This window comes from Lipophrys pholis (assembly GCF_963383615.2).
Source record: "Lipophrys pholis genome assembly, chromosome: 4".
NCBI classification, from domain to species: domain Eukaryota; kingdom Metazoa; phylum Chordata; class Actinopteri; order Blenniiformes; family Blenniidae; genus Lipophrys; species Lipophrys pholis.
Genome location: NC_137637.1, coordinates 3,480,207 through 3,496,662, shown reverse-complemented (window position 1 = coordinate 3,496,662; position 16,456 = coordinate 3,480,207). Strand labels below are relative to the sequence as shown.

General features: G+C 41.5%; 1 protein-coding gene across 1 annotated transcript; it reads left to right on the top strand.

Moving 5' to 3' along the window:
• The first annotated feature begins 1,052 nt into the window (after positions 1–1,052).
• Positions 1,053–9,530, top strand: LOC308108797 (copine-9-like). Its single transcript, XM_080462029.1, has 10 exons — positions 1,053–1,124; positions 1,343–1,396; positions 1,484–1,545; positions 2,768–2,814; positions 3,629–3,810; positions 4,264–4,391; positions 5,458–5,560; positions 6,113–6,170; positions 7,004–7,077; positions 8,575–9,530. The coding sequence occupies exons 5-10, from the start codon at positions 3,661–3,663 to the stop codon at positions 8,800–8,802; spliced, it is 741 nt and encodes a 246-aa protein (XP_080318155.1). The 5' UTR covers positions 1,053–1,124; positions 1,343–1,396; positions 1,484–1,545; positions 2,768–2,814; positions 3,629–3,660; the 3' UTR covers positions 8,803–9,530.
• Positions 9,531–16,456: the final 6,926 nt, after the last annotated feature.

Below are 16,456 nucleotides of genomic sequence, written 5' to 3'. Positions count from 1 at the left end.
GATCACCATGGAAACCATCCATGTGGTTGGAGGACCCCATCCTCTCACGAGACCAGCCTCACACACTAATAGTTCCATTTTCAATTCAATTTTATTTCTATGGAGACAAATAGAGCAGAGTCGTTTCAATGTCACACCCAACAATTCCACAAGTCAACGTTTAGGAGAGGGTGGAAAGGAAAACTCTGTTAAATAAACTACTTCTATTCTACTAAGTTCAGTTTCTTTTTTTTAAATAGTTGAACAAACTATCCAGGCAGTATGAAACACTGATAACTGAATTAAATACCATTTCCTCTCCAGTTTTTTTAATGTTCGCAACTGTTCACTATACCATGGAGCTTCCCTCTTCTGAGCTTTTCTCTTCAGGAGGGCAACAGAATCAAGTGTGGACCAAAGTGAGGCTGCTGCTCTAACTCCAACAGAATCAACCTGAGTTGAGCGAATGCTAATGCAAATGCTAATGCTAAGACAACTGTTTTACAATTGATCCACTGATGGAATCGAAGTCAACAGTGATGGATTATTTCCATTTGGCCACAGCATTGTCTGATAGACAGCTCCTATATTTAAAAAAGATTCACGCACGTTATAAAGCCAGTTAATACAAATTCAAATGATATCAGGAAGTGATCAGACAACAGAGGGTTGTGGGGAGAAATTTCACTGCCATGTGAGAACCAGGTCAAGAGTGTGATTAAAATAATGAGTGGGTTTATTCACCTTGCAATGCAATGGTGAGGCTCATTGTCAACATCTATAAGAACGTTAAAATCACCCACTATAATGACTTTGTATGAACGCAGTACTAATTAGTGTTGAATCAAGTTTTGTACTGAATCTTATGATTTAAAGTTAATATAATCACCATGAGGTAATTTCCTTGACTTGACCGAGTCAAAGTTTTATGACAACTAGATTACGAATGAATCGATTCATCTCTATAGTACACAATTGCAATATCTTCAATGACCTACAAACGATCTAAACTGCTGATAAAAAACAAGTCCTAAATAATCTTGTATTTTTTGGTTGTTGTTATTTGTAGCCATGACTTTATTGGGGAGTTCACAACCAGCTACAGAGAGCTGTCCAGAGGACAGAACCAGTTCAACGTGTACGAGGTAACACATCACCAACAACTTATCACACATTCGTTCTCCTGCATGCTTGGAGGACATATGATGAAAGTGTGTTTTATAAAATCAGTTCTCTGAATTATTTCATTATTCATATGGGAAAATTGTTTAATCGATATAAAGAAAAGTGCTGAAAGAAGAAACAACCTGCTCAGACACACTTATTCAGAAAGTTCCCCTCTTGCTTTATGTCTTTGATCAAGGTTTTGAATCCCAAAAAGAAAGGCAAGAAGAAGAAATACATCAACTCAGGCACGGTGAGACCTGCTGGAGTGTGTTTGACGAGTGAAGGATGAGGACTGAGATCTTTGTCGGACTGAATCTTTTTGCCTGGTCTTTCCCAGGTGACCCTGCTGTCCTTCAAAGTGGACTCAGAACACACATTCGTCGACTTCATCAGAGGAGGGTGAGCTTCACTCTGTCATACTTAACTGATTTTACACTCAAAATACACAATGGGGCCAATGGTGTGATTCTACCAACAGGAAGAAAGCAAACGCAGTGTAGGGCATATTTCTTAGTGAAATCAAATCACACTTTCATTTGGTTCAGGTAGCGTTCACATTCACTTTAGAGACCGGATCAAACCCCCTGGGAAATGTCATGCAATTACAACAGCTGGTGGTTTGGGGGCGCTGTCGCCAGAAATGAACCCTGACGAAGTAAAGAAGGAAAGTAAAGAAGAAACATGTTTACGTGTGTTTATGGCCTGGTTCTTCATATGTGACAGCCAAGTACTGATGAGTTTCTTGGTGTGTTCTGATGATACTGACCAATGAAGTAAAGAAGAAACATGGCTCATTGATTGGTCCGGACGGAAACCAGTAGTCCTGCCGCTTTAGCCCGTGGTAGCTAGGCTAGTTAGCATGTGGCTAATAGGTAGCTACAAACAACCATGATATACAGTCTTCAGACCAGATATCAATGAGAGTCTTCCTCGCTGCATCTTCCTCACTACTCTACGTCTGAACGGAAGATATTATCAAATTCTTTCTTTCTGCTTCTGCTTCTTCTGATTCGTGCGGTTAGCGTTGTTTGTTTATTTCCCAGAATGGACACTATGTCACGCCCTCACACTCTGCCCACTAAAAAGATTGTTTGCAAACGAACCGACACCTAGAATTTTAAGGGGACCAGGGATTGCTTGTTAGATCCTGATCAGAGGTTGTGGGAGTCTTCATGAAACGAAACGGTTTTTCCCTGAAGAGAATTCCGGTTCAAACAGGAGTGTGAACACATTGAGAGATACAACAAAACACTCGTGTTAATGTAGAGTAGACCATTCACATTAAAGTGTCTTCATCTCATCAGATCTTTCTGGCAGACAAAACAGGCACCGTCTGAAAGTTCATTTTCTGAATGAAGTGAAATCATTGAATTGTAAATTGGAATAAGCCTTGAATAAAAATAAAGTATATTTATTTAAAAAAAAAAAGTCTTGCATCATTCTTAGAGCCTCCACAGCTGAAGGCTAAGTATCAGAACAAACTGTCATAAACAATATGAATGGACAGTTAATTCAGTTCCGTGTGTGTTTATGGCCTGGTTCTTCATACGTGACAGCCAAGAGCTGATCAGTTTTTTTTTAGTGTGTTCTGATGATACTGACCAGCTCCTTCTCCAACCAGGGCACAACTCAATTTCACTGTGGCCATCGACTTCACAGCGTCGAATGGTGAGACTATTTCACATTCATACATGCAGAGGACTGTTCTGTCATGCTTGTTGTGTCGTTGCAACAGGTGATTATGATTGTTCTGTTGGTATCATGAAATCTTGGTTGGTTATTCTACCGTGCACAGGAGACTTCTTGTACAATCATCTTAAACACTTAAACTATTTAATATAGATGTGAAACCATGAGGGAGTGTGTGTCTTTATAATAGTAGGTTAGTAATAGTTTGGATATATACGAACCTGACAGAAGCACAAATACAAAGTAAAGAGTCTGCTCTGAGGTGTGGAACGATGAATAGACTGGCAGATGGTCCAGGCATATGTTTACCATCCACTGTTAAAAGTATATAAAGGATGTTTGTTAACAGTACTTTTAGGTTATTCCTGACAGCTCGAACTGAAACAGTGGCTTGAAAGATTGCAGAGTTTAATGATAGAGACATTAGAGTGACTCTTTCCTCTCAGCATGGAGCTCTGATTCTCAACAGGAAGAAAGTGCTTCAGGCAGACTAGAGGTGAGGGATGTAGAGTTGACCATCACCGTTAAATAATGATGATAGTTTTTCATTTTTGTTGTGTTAAGTTGGGTCAAACAGTGGATTTATCACCGGTTTATCACTGGTTTATCACTGGTTTACTGTCGTCTGAGTGATAATAGTGACGACAGCAGGCGGCTCAGTTTAAAGTCCTGAGGCTGAAATAAGAATGTAGCGTCATTCTCTGAAATATGAAGGAACTGCCTGAGGAGGACATGGTGTGGATGAGCTCATTTATACTAATCATCGTGTGTGTTTGTGTGTGTGTGTGTGCAGGTAATCCCTCCCAGCCCACCTCCCTGCACTACATGAGTCCATACCAGATGAATGCATATGCGATGGCGTTGAAAGCTGTGGGGGAAATCATTCAGGACTACGACAGTGACAAACTTTTCCCTGCGTACGGTTTTGGAGCCAAACTTCCCCCAGATGGAAAGATCTCCCACGCCTTCGCTCTGGTAAAACATCCTGGGGGTTGTTTCTTCCTGTGCAGACACAAACATGAAGCTGTAAATTGATAAAGATTTAACACATTGCAGAGACTTGTTCCTGATGTTTGTGTCTCTGTATGGCTTTTTATGGACAGCAGTGAATCTGCACAGGTGAACCTGACTTCCCACTAGCTCGGATTAGATGTATTGACCCGAGACCCCGCGCTAATTAAAGATCATTGTGAACATCAAAGGGTCTCTTGGTCTTTTTGGTGGAAAAGCCCTATATGTTAAAGAGAAGAAGAACTTTCTGTTGAGCACTGGATGGTTCTAGAAGAACACTGGTAGCTACATCATATAATGACAGGTGGAATAATCTAAGTATGAGGTAAATACGGCTTGATAGGGGGTTGTGTGGATATGAATCGTGAATCCATTAGAACGTTGTGTCAGTTTGATCTATTCTGGGTTCAATTGCAGAACTTTAATGCAGAAAATCCAAACTGTGTGGGGATTGAAGGTGTACTAGAAGCTTACTTCCAAAGCCTGAGAACCGTTCAGCTGTACGGACCAACTAACTTCTCGCCTGTCATCAACCAGGTGGCGCGGTGAGACACACACACACACACACACACACACACACACACACACACACACACACACACACACACACACACACACACACACACACACACACACACACACACACACACACACACACACACACACACACACACACACCATACAGCTGTGTGCAAAATGAATTCTATATATTAACACAAATTAACATATTTCCATGCTTTCCATACATAAAATTTGCACATTTCAGCAGGTTTACATGTGTTTCATATGCATGTCCGACATTTCAAGCCATCTGGGAAAGCCAAACCGTACCACTCAGACAACGAGAATTCAAGAATTCCCCCCAGGGATTAATAAAGCATTTGTCTCAGGCCATGAGAAGATCAGTAGTAACTTTGAGCAGCGCTGTCTCTGAATTAGAGTCACAGTTGAGGAGAGCTCTTTAGAATGACAGCTATACAACTGTAAATTTGAAGAAGATGTGGTTGCTCTGCTTTAAGGAGGGTGTCTTCAATTTTATTTTTATTAGTAAGAATTTGGTGATTGAAGAAGATTGCAAAGGCATTACTGCTCAAAGTTAAAGGGATATGAGGTTGAACAGAGCTGGGACTTTTTGTCAGCCTGGCTATTGTGCTGAAGAGAAATCTAGGATTGTTCTTTGTCTGTTTTTAAGGAGGAATAGTAGGCAACTGCTTACTATTCCTTTCTGTGATTTCTGTGAAGGGCTTATCTCTCCAGGCAATACGAAACACTTCTAATTGAGTTAGAAGCCATTTCTTCTCCAGTTTCTGTGCTGAATTCTTTGAAGTTGGCCAATGTTAGTTATGCCATGGAGCTACCCTCCTCTGAGTTGTTGCTTTTATCTTCGGAGGAGCAATAGAATCACGTGTTGAGCAAAGTGAAGCTGCTACACCATCTACAACAAAGTCAACCTGAGTTGGGCTAATGCGAAGACAACTGCTTTCCACTGGTGTTGAAGATGTTTCACAGTTTTGGAGGCTGTAGATTTCTGTAGAAGTTGGGTCAGTGAGTCATCACACTGGACTCTACTGAACATTAACTTGTGCATGTTTGTGTGTTTTCTGGTGAAAGGTGTGCAGCGGAGGTGACTGACGGCTCTCAGTACTTTGTGCTGCTCATGATCACAGACGGAGTCATCTCAGACATGGCTCAGACCAAAGAGGCAGTCGTCAATGTGAGTATAAACAACACCTCATGCGTCAGATGCATGCAGAAGTTCCACGCTCTCTTCCTTTAACACAAATATTCAAAGTCTTAATGATCTGTGATTTGTGACAAGATTCTCCAGTTGGTTTACTTTCGGGTTTCCATTGCACACTGGTGTGAGAACATCACATTGTGTTCAACCAAAGCTATTCAGCCATATAAATTCAGTTAAAAGTGTTGATATACATAAACAATGTTTTTTTTTCAGAGACAAAAAAAAGACATGCATGTCAAACATGAGGCCCGTGGGCCAGCACCAATCTAGCCTAGTGTTCTGGGTTTTGCATAAAGTGCAGTAAATACAAAACTTTTGTAACAAAACCAAAACAAACTATGAAGTCTTTCCATTTGCTGCCTGATCTAATTAAGATTGATTTAGGCTGTTCGTGGCCCCTAAATAAATAAGTTAATAGTAGGTTTATAAAAGACAAGTTCACAGGACTCATGAGCAGAAAAAATAAATGCTGTTATTGTGCATTCACAAGTTACATAATCTGTGCTTTTCTGTCCCGTTGTCCAGGCAGCCTCTCTTCCCATGTCCATCATCATAGTCGGAGTCGGTCCTGCTGAGTTTGACGGTAAGTGTGTGAAGGAGATCAGCGGAGATGTCCTCACACAGTCCTCCATCGCAGTCAGACACTTGTTCCACTGTTAATGATCATGTGGATGCACAGCTGGAAAATATAATCGACCTTTCAGAGCCTCCGTGGCATCGACATGTCGACCCTGTTGATCCTCCTGCAGCTCATCCACATAGTTTATAACACGGGGGGCTGTGGGAGTGTGTTCTGGAGGGAGAGACCATATCATCCTATATTCTTCACACAATAACAGCACCTTCATGAAAAGTCACAGGACTACACGAGGTAACATATTTTACTTAGTAAATTGAAGTTGCGGCTATAACTTCACTATTCCAGAGTCCATTCAAAATACACACACAAATGAAGTTGTAGTCAAGTCAGTTGGACTGCTTTTTACTCTGTTTTTCAAGAACATCATGTAGGTCTCATGATAATAAGCTTATTTCGAGCAACTATGAAGTTTAACTCTTCCCAACTCCACAGATAATTGATTCCTGAAATAACAGACCACACCACCTCAAAAGTCATGTTCATGTTAAAAAGTGTCACTGAACCTCTTCTCTCGTGACATAATGAAGCAGGAGGAAGAAGAAGATGACACTCTTGTTGTTTTGCTTTTGGTTTGGCTGAGTTGAGCTGAGTTTTCCAACAAGTTCAACAAAGGTTTATCCTTAGTAAAACCAACTTCTTCCTTTCCACTGTCACCTTTGCTTGTTCATGTGTTTGTTTTTCTTGAGAAGAAGCCATCAGAAGTCTGTAATTTAAAGGGAGTACAAATGACATATCGCTGCATAAGAATCCAGTTCGAGTTGTCTTACTGTCTGCAGCCATGGAGGAGCTGGACGGAGACGAGGTGAGAGTGTCTACCAAGGGACGCTTTGCTGAGAGAGACATCGTCCAGGTGCAGTGAACTTTACTTCCTCTCTCCTTCCAGTGGGGTCATGCAGCTGTAACAACCGTACACAACCTCAGTAATCATTTAACCTCCTTACCTCCAGCACAGTCCAGCTATGAGAATTACCCAACCCGTCATGTGATGGAACAAATGGAGTGGAATGTGCAATAACTATTCCTGAAAAGATCTTCAAACTATTCAACTCCCAAAACTACTTTATGGGGCATCGTTTCTGAATTGAGTGAATATTTGCTAGTTTACCTTCACAAGAGGTTGGAGTCACTAGAGGTAGTGTCTGCAGAAACGTTAAGAGACTTTCAGTGTGTGTGTGTGTGTGTGTGCGTGTGTGTGTGTGTGCGTGCGTGTGTGTGTGTGTGTGTGTGTGTGTGTGTGTGTGTGTGTGTGTGTGTGTGTGTGTGTGTGTGTGTGTGTGTGTGTGTGTGTGTGTGTGTGTGTGTGTGTGTGTGTGTGTGTGTGTGCGTGTGGGGAGCCATCACAGTTGAGTTGTAGAGCCACTAGAGGAGCTATAGAGCCATTACAGTGGAGTTGTAGAGCCACTAGAGAAGCTGTAGAGCCTTTACAGTGGAGTTGTAGAGCCAGTAGAGGAGCTGTAGAGCCACTAGAGGAGCTGTAGAGCCTTTACAGTGGAGCTGTAGAGCCTTTACAGTGGAGTTGTAGAGCCAGTAGAGGAGCTGTAGAGCCAGTAGAGGAGCTGTAGAGCCTTTACAGTGGCGTTGTAGAGCCTTTACAGTGGAGCTGTAGAGCCTTTACAGTGGAGTTGTAGAGCCAGTAGAGGAGCTGTAGAGCCACTAGAGGAGCTGTAGAGCCACTAGAGGAGCTGTAGAGCCTTTACAGTGGAGCTGTAGAGCCTTTACAGTGGCGTTGTAGAGCCACTAGGGGAGCTGTAAAGCCATTACAGTGGAGTTGTAGAGCCACTAGAGGAGCTGTAGAGCCTTTACAGTGGAGCTGTAGAGCCTTTACAGTGGTGTTGTAGAGCCACTAGAGGAGCTGTAGAGCCTTTATAGTGGAGTTGTAGAGCCTTTATAGTGGAGTTGTAGAGCCACTAGAGGAGCTGTAGAGTCACTACAGGGGGGCTGTAGAGCCACATGTGGCAGTAGAGCTCTGCTCGAGGGCAAACATTGAAGTATGACAGACCATTGCGCTCAAAATTAAAGTTTATAACACACGTTACCTTTTCATTTAGTTTGCTGCACTATTTTTAGAAGTAGTTGATTAATCTTCTATTAAAAAAATAAAGTTTCACACCGAGGGGAGAATAGCATTGTAGCTAGAGAAACACCTGTGTAGCATGAGAGAGTGAGTTTAGAGCTCAATGTGTGATCACGGACAGCTTGTTTTTCTTTTTTCCCTCTGCAATGACCACGCATGCATGAAAGCATGAGTAACTGCTTCTGTAAATTTCAGCATCAAGGTTTCACAAACTGCCTCCAGCCACAGGAAGTGATCTCAGCAGCCGTGTGTTTACTTGTGTTTCCTGTGCAGTTTGTTCCTTTCCGAGACTACATCGACCGGTCAGGGAACCAGGTCCTGAGCATGGCTCGACTGGCTAAAGACGTCCTGGCTGAGATTCCCGACCAGCTGCTGTCCTTCATGAAGAGTCGGGCCGTGGAGCCCCGACCTCCGCTGCCGGCTGCCTCTGACCTGCCTTCCGCGTCCTCCAGCACCACGGACTCCTCTTCTGCCCCCAAGCAGTGCAACACTCATGCCTGAGAACGGCAACAATGCGCAGCATCGTGACAGCGAGTGAGGACCAAGAGAGTTTGTTGGTTAAACGATCCAACTCAATAAACTGAAACTACAAGAGGAGGAATTTTTTATTTTTTTTTTACACTTGAAAATTCTTCAGGTGTGAATTGAAAAGGCAGAAGATGCTGCTTTGGGCTCCTGTCAGCCGACGCTGCAGCTACAACACACGTTCCAGCAAAAGCTCTCTAGTTTTTTACTCTTTTCCCTCAGTAATCCAGTATTTTGATATGAATGGTAAAAGCATGACGAAGCTTCACCGACGCAACGACAGATGTTGCAGCAGCTCAGACCAACTCACCCCTCTTTTCTGACCGAGGGCGATGATATGGAGGTATTGTTGGTGAAAACGGTTTGAGCACTTGTAAAAGTGGAATTTGGAGTTGTGTACCATGAATTGTGTAACTGTAGAATCTTTTTGTCTCTCCAGGGTTCCTACAGGTTTGTACAAGTTCATTTTAAGTCTTTTTAAGACCTTTTTAAGACTACTAACAAAATGTAATGCCTATTTCAAAGCATGTTTACGGTCAGCGCAAATTGGTTCCTATTTGGAACCGGGCGCACTAATATTCACACATCTAAGCACAATATACAGCAAAAACATTTATGGCACCAAAACTTTAGTGCTGCCCCGAATGGCAAATTTTTTAACGATTAATATTTTGACCAATTTTCCGAATAATCTACAACTAATGAAAAAAAAAAAAAGAAACAAATGGTTGCTATTTATTTGTGTTCATTTTATTTTGAAAAGAACTCAGGGGCCAAACATAAACGCTCACCTGTACCATGACAAATGTCAATAAAATATTACCAAATAAATCAAATGACGCGTATAAAAGCAACAACTAAGCATCAACAAAAATTAAAGCTGCAAGCAGCGTTGAACGGGTCCTCGCACGTCGGAATATGTTGCATGTACGCCTCACTTCCTGTTTCCAGCAGGTGGCACTATGCCTGATGGTTGTGTCTCTTGACAGTGATCAGATGTGGACTCTCATGCTGCGCGTATGCTAATTAGCGTGGATGCTAATGTTAGCCCGTATGCTAATGTTAGCCCGTATGCTAATGTTAGCCCGTATGCTAATGAACGGAGATGCTCACATTAGCCCATATGCTAATTAGCACACATGTAACGTTAGCCCTTATGCTAATTAGCACGTGCGCTCAATAGCGTGTATATTTTGAGGCGGAAATAAAGGAAAGACGTGACAAGGTGCTAAATTCTTTTCAACTTCGCGTCAAAGTTAATTTATTAATGTGGCTTAAAAGAAAACACGTCTCTGCTGCTGTTGATTCAATGACCGTGTTGATTCCAAGAGGGGAAAACTCTCAATACAGACAAAATATCCTCTCCTGATTGGCCGCGGGACAAAATCCTCTCTCCTGATTGGCTGTGAAATCAGTCAGTCTCAGATAAGCACGGTCATTTTCTCCATTGACTGAAAGCACCGGTCGTTTTTCAACAGAAATCTCAGCGGAGGGCCGCGATGTGCGATTTGTAGTTGAAGAAAACAGAGTCTGTGACTCGTGTGGAAAAACTTCACATTGATATAGGAGCACAAATACGTTTTACACAGAATTTACTGCAACAATTGGAGGACAAATTACAGTTTTTTTAATCTGTGACTCGTAAAACAGGATTTGTGCTCCTGTAATTAAGAAGTTGTGAATTTGTAATGTGGTGTACTTGTGGAGAGAAAGGAATTCTACAGGTACACAACTACAAATTCAAGGTACACAACTACAAATTCAAGGTACACAACTACAAATTCAAGGTACACAACTATGAATTCAAGGTACACAACTACAAATTTCACTTTTACAAGTGCTCAGACCTTTTTCCCCCATAATACCTCCATAAAAGGTGAGGATGGAAACAGGTGTAGAGATGTAGCAGCGCCTCTGTGAACAGGTCAGATTGAGTTTTTTCTTCATTTATTGAAAGAAGAAAAACATCACTGACTGACAAGAAAAGTGTAAAAAGAGTGAATTTTGGTTAATCCTGAGTCCAAATTATTCACGTGTTATTTAGATCAGAGGTGTCACATTGATTTTTTTTCCAAAGGACAGTCACAGAGCAGACATGTAAAGTAATGTGACCTATAAATAACAAGCACAAATGTAGTTTTAGTCCAAATGAGTGAAAGTACATCATAAAAATGTTTTATCCTTCATCTGATAATGAAACGTGTGTATGTGTGTTTCGTTTTGTAACGATCTGTGTAAAGTCTGTAGTTTTTCCAAACACACCTTTTCTTTAGTCAGCAACATGGCAAGATTTTGATTAAATGAATAATGCCAGTTTACCAGCAATAAACTCTTCATCGATTTTGGAAATTAGAAATGGTGAAACATTTTGATTTGTCTTCTTTTATCGAACTGTGTTCATTAATTTAACAGGGTTATTATTCTATGCTACTGTTCTGGGCATGCATTGATTGGATCAACGGTTTATTAATGTGTTATGTGCATGTGTACAGGTAGAGGTAGAGGTAGAGGTAGAGATAGAGGTACAGGTACAGGTACAGGTACAGGTACAGGTACAGGTACAGGTACAGGTACAGGTACAGGTAGAGGTAGAGGTACAGGCGTGTCGGTTTATTCATATCTTTCTCTTCAGTGTTTGGTAAATCACTTCTGGAGCACCTTGAGTGACCTTTCATCATCTTACCAACCCAAACCAACACTGAATGGATTCACTGGGATTCTGCTGAATTACTGAGCATCCGTCACATTTCATCAGGAAGGAAACAAACATGTGGCTTTATTCCCGTTATGATCCTACAAGCAGATGTGAGGAAGGACTATTTTTATAGGAAATGCAGGAGATCAATCTTATTTTGCATGCTTTGGCTGACAATGTTGCCAAGATTGTACTATCGTGATATTTATCCATATTTAAAACCACATCCCAACATGTGCTCTATGTGTTCTTTTGAATTCTGCTGTTGAAGTGTGGAGTGTACCAAGGAGAGACAAGAGTAATAGAGTAGATTTATATCTATTTATATCTGGGGCCGCACGATATGAGTTAAACAGTCAATGTGAGACAATTTAATTATTGCGATCACAGGCTGATGTGGATGTGTTCATGCTTTGGCATTTATACTCTCTAAATAACAGTGCTCTTTCTCTTTTTGGACCCGATTGTAAACATAATTTTGACCACTGTGTTTGCCAACTTAGTTGTTTTCAGTCATTTTTCTTAATTTTTATGCTTCTGACTTCTGTCCAGTCGTCTCCAGGTTTGATGTGAAGTTGAAATAAGATCTGTTGTAAAACACAATTTAGAGCAGCAGGGATCATCTGATTGGTAAATACATTAACATGCAATTACCACAGTCCCGTCAGTATGACTGTTGATGTATTGATTGAGATCACAATAAATATCACGCAGCCCTTTTTGTAATGCAACGTGTTTAAAGCAGGCGTTCACATTGACTCATGAGCCAGAGGCCTGAACTACGACCCGTGATAAACACATCCAGGATCTCTGTTTCCTGAGGCCTGGACTACGAAGCTGGATTTTCTCTCATCGAGATAACGTCAAGGATTAACTCTGGGTTTTCCATACTACGACGCTCGCTCACTTCTCACCAGGATAAATCACCTGGTAACTGATGCTGAAACTCTAACCGGAGTACTACGAACTGTGATCAACATATCCAGGATCTCTCTGTTTCCTGGATTAACTTATCCAGATGTGCTCGATTCTGTTAACCGTTACTACGAAGCAGGTTATCAACTCACTGGTTCAACGCAGAGCTCCGTGTGCTCGTTCACATGAAAGGGGCGGAGTTTGCAGCGTCTGACCAATCACACACACGGAGAAATCCTTCAGAGCAGTTTACAGATTACTGAGGTAGCAGATATTCTCAGAGATTATGAAGAATTAATTAAAACACATCCAGCAGGTCAAAGCAACACTGCTGCTGCAGCCAAAGCCAGAACATTCCTGACATTTTAATGCGTGACTTGGTGAGATTATACCAGATTAATTTATCAGCGATATAAACGGACAGCACCTCCGCTGATCAATCAATTTCACTTTATTACAGCAGAAACGTGTCGGGCTGAATTTCCTCACTGCTCTTCTATTAGTTTAGATTTTCCATCCAGTTGTTTAGAGGCTGAGCTTCTCTTGTGTTTTATGTTGAGAATATTAATTCATCACCGCTACGGCACAAGTAGTTCTGCGTTCCATAAATTCCTGTTTCTGTAGTTCTGTCAGGTGTGATCATTAACATCATTATTACTGATCAACCCTCATGGTGATAAACAGACCTGGAACAAGTCAAGAACAAAAACATCCTTCAAAGCCTCAGTGACCAGGATTTATTACTATTAAATCATCCCAGAAAAACAGAATAAAGAGGGACAAATGCTCGTGTTTTTAGTTCAACTGAACTAACGACACTCAATTCCTGTGTGAATGCTGCTCAGAAAACTAAAGGGAACACCTAAACAACTAGGGATGTCCCGATCCGACTGGTAGATATCGGATTGGGGCCGATAATAGTGATTTGTGAGTGATCGGGGATCGGCAAATCCAGCCGATCACCCCGCCGATCGAAAAAAAAAAAACCGCGGTCCGTAACGTCCCCTAATAACCCCAACAATCAGGAACTAGAAGCTCCGGTCGAGCTGCAGAAGCTAGAAGCAGGCGGAGCGGGGCCATAGACCTATAAAACTAGAGTTATATTAGTGGTTTATGTGTTTATGTGCAGAAGGCTATATCTAAATTTCTATGTTGTCTGTCTTCTTCTGCTTTTTTATTGTGTTTGGTGAGTCACAGCGCCCCTAAAGGCCTGGCATGTGTACTACATGCCCTGAAGCCTCGAGTTGAGCCGTGTTCATAGTGAGGTGTGGACGGTTTTTTTGGAGAAGGCCAGGGAGGAAAAAGATTGTTTTTTTGTCTTGTGGATGTACCCTCAGTTTACAACAACAACTAAAGAGAAGGAGAAGAATTTTGATTCAATAAGTGAGTTTTACAATAATTTCTAGGTAAACAAAGCTTCTGCCAATAGTGCTTTTAGCTTCAGACGTCTTAGTCGCTCCAAAAATAGACTATTGAGTATCTTTGCAATAGCAATGTAAGTATCGGATCGGGAAAGTATCGGTATCGACCGATACTCAGTTCTGAAAAATCGGATCAGTATCGGGGCCAAAAAAGTGTGATTGGGACATCCCTATGGAAAACACAATGTAACTCCAAGTATATCACACTCATGTGAAATCAACCTGTCCTGTTAGGAAGCAACACTAATTGTGAATCAGTTTCCTCTGTTGTGCAAATGAAACAGACAACATGTGGAAATGAGAGACGATTATCAAGACAACTCCGAGGCAGATTTTTAGATGAGCTGCAGGATTTCTCCGTGTGTGATTGGTCAGACGCTGCAAACTCCGCCCCTTTCATGTGAACGCGTTGATAACCTGCTTCGTAGTAACGGTGATCAGGATCGCACGTGTCTGGATGAGTCAACCCAGGAAACAGAGAGATCCTGGGTATGTTGATCACAGTTCGTAGTACTGCTCTCTGTCCACATCCTCAAAGAATGAAAGTCCAAGCTGCCATTTCTATCAGCACTTCTAAGACCAAAGCTTATTGTATTCATGGTTTTGGGTTCATAATCTGACCTCATTGTAAAGGTGGTGCCAGAGTTGTGTCCTGGGAGCCTGGAGCCTGAACTGGAAGCCAGGAAGCAGCTGCTGCCACGCCCAGTCATCCAGGTGGAACCATAGCCGTGTGTTTATGTCTATGGTGTAACCCAGGTTTAAAAAGTGGACACATCTCATTTTGAATCATTTCTAAAAATAATAATTCATTCATACAAATTACTTAAATTGCATCAGTTTTAATTTATATGTTACTTTACAGTGGGTAAAAATAAAAATAATTAATTCAATAATATGTTAAAAAGTTGTTCATGCTACTTCTGCTTTAAGAAAAACTGCTTCCGTGTTAATGAGGGCGTGAGCGCCTGAGTGAAGCAGCAGCATATGGAATCACAGGAGTGAATACAAAGGTAGTCATTTTCTTTTTCTGTCTTGTCTTTGCTTATTCCATTTTGTCAATGCTTCTCCTGTTTTGTCTTTTCCATTTGCTTTTTGTCATTGCATTTACTGGAAAAGACAAAAGCAATACAAAGCAAATCAGCGAGGGCTGTGGGGGGTCTCTCTGTTCAGGGGGACTAGTCCTTACCTGATCACACCATTCCTGTTTGAAGGACGCCATGTTGAGCAACGTCTATTCATGCCACTAGATGGCGCTGTTGCATTAAGAATAAGTTTGAAGTATTTAATTTCTTCACACTGTTCCTGGAAGGGAGAGATTAAGTACGGAAGAGTTTTAGGGCCACTGAAGAAAAAAAAAAATTCGGAGGCTAAAAAAAAAAACCAACCTTTGTGGCAACAGAAAAAGTCGAAAATCAAATTCTAGATTTTTTTTTTTTTTCACGGAGAGACGTCTATCTCTCCCTCATCATTTGCCCGTAGATGTGAATTCACATTAAATCACTTAATTGTGACTATATCGGGTTGCTTACTGCTTATGGACGTGTGATTTTACACAGGATTTCCTTGATTAATAAGAACATTTAAATAAGCAGCCCGGGATCCGAGCCTTTGTCCTTCGTACTCGGCGAAGTACTGATGATAACTGTGTTCCTCTACAGAACCAGGCAGCAGGCTGCTCTGTCTCTTCTTGTCCTGATACTGGTGATAACTGTGTTCCTCTACAGAACCAGGCAGCAGGCTGCTCTGTCTCTTCTGGTCCTGATACTGGTGATAACTGCACCGTGTTTATGAGCTCCATTCTGTCCTGAAGCATCTTTTCATCACTTCATTAAACTGCCTGATGCATTTGGAGGAAACAGTCACACGCGCTGGCATGTGGATGGATGGACTTTTTTTTCCACCGTGAAAAAAAAAAATCTCGACTTTGATTTTCGACTTTTTTGAGGCCATGAAGGTTTTTTTTATTTTTTATTAGCCTCCGAATTTATTTTTTCTTCTGTGGCCCTGAAAACTTCCTTAATTAAGCGACAAGGTTTTGGTGAGTTGCATGTTTTTTTTTACGTTAACTAATTCAATCAGTGTGTGTGTGTGTGTGTGTGCCGAGCGGGGAAGACGCTAAGGCGCCATTTTACGTTAGTATCTGTTATTAAATTAATGATAGTTCACTTTTGAGTTGGAGTTCATTTATTATATATATATATATATATGTGTGTGCAGGCCAGGTTCTTTGTCCCACTCAGGAGAACTTCTAGACGTCATGGTGGCTGCAGACGGCTCATGGCTGCACGTGCTGCACCACAAGGTGGCAGCACACTTGCACATGACCTGAAACAGCGAGCCTGACCCAAGGATTCCCGAGGACTTGGATTGTCCATAAAGGACAACACCATTGCTGGATCCCTCAACTGAGGTTCAACATCCCTCTCGCAGTCGGTCTGTGGATTTCCCATCACTCACTGAGCTGAGTGGAGTGAGATATAGAACTGAACTGAAACAAAAAGGATAACTACAACATCTTTAAGAGTCTTCTGGAACGAAGTTAATGTTTCTTATTTTGATTCTAGGTGAATTGTATTAATTGTGTTTTCCATAAATAATC

Bases quoted from the DNA above. Each gene is read 5' to 3' on its own strand.
- LOC308108797 (XM_080462029.1), top strand. From the start codon at position 3,661: ATGAGTCCATACCAGATGAATGCATATGCGATGGCGTTGAAAGCTGTG. The intron at 3,811-4,263 runs GTAAAACATCCT...GTTCAATTGCAG, and splicing joins TCTCCCACGCCTTCGCTCTG to AACTTTAATGCAGAAAATCC. The intron at 6,171-7,003 runs GTAAGTGTGTGA...TACTGTCTGCAG, and splicing joins CGGTCCTGCTGAGTTTGACG to CCATGGAGGAGCTGGACGGA.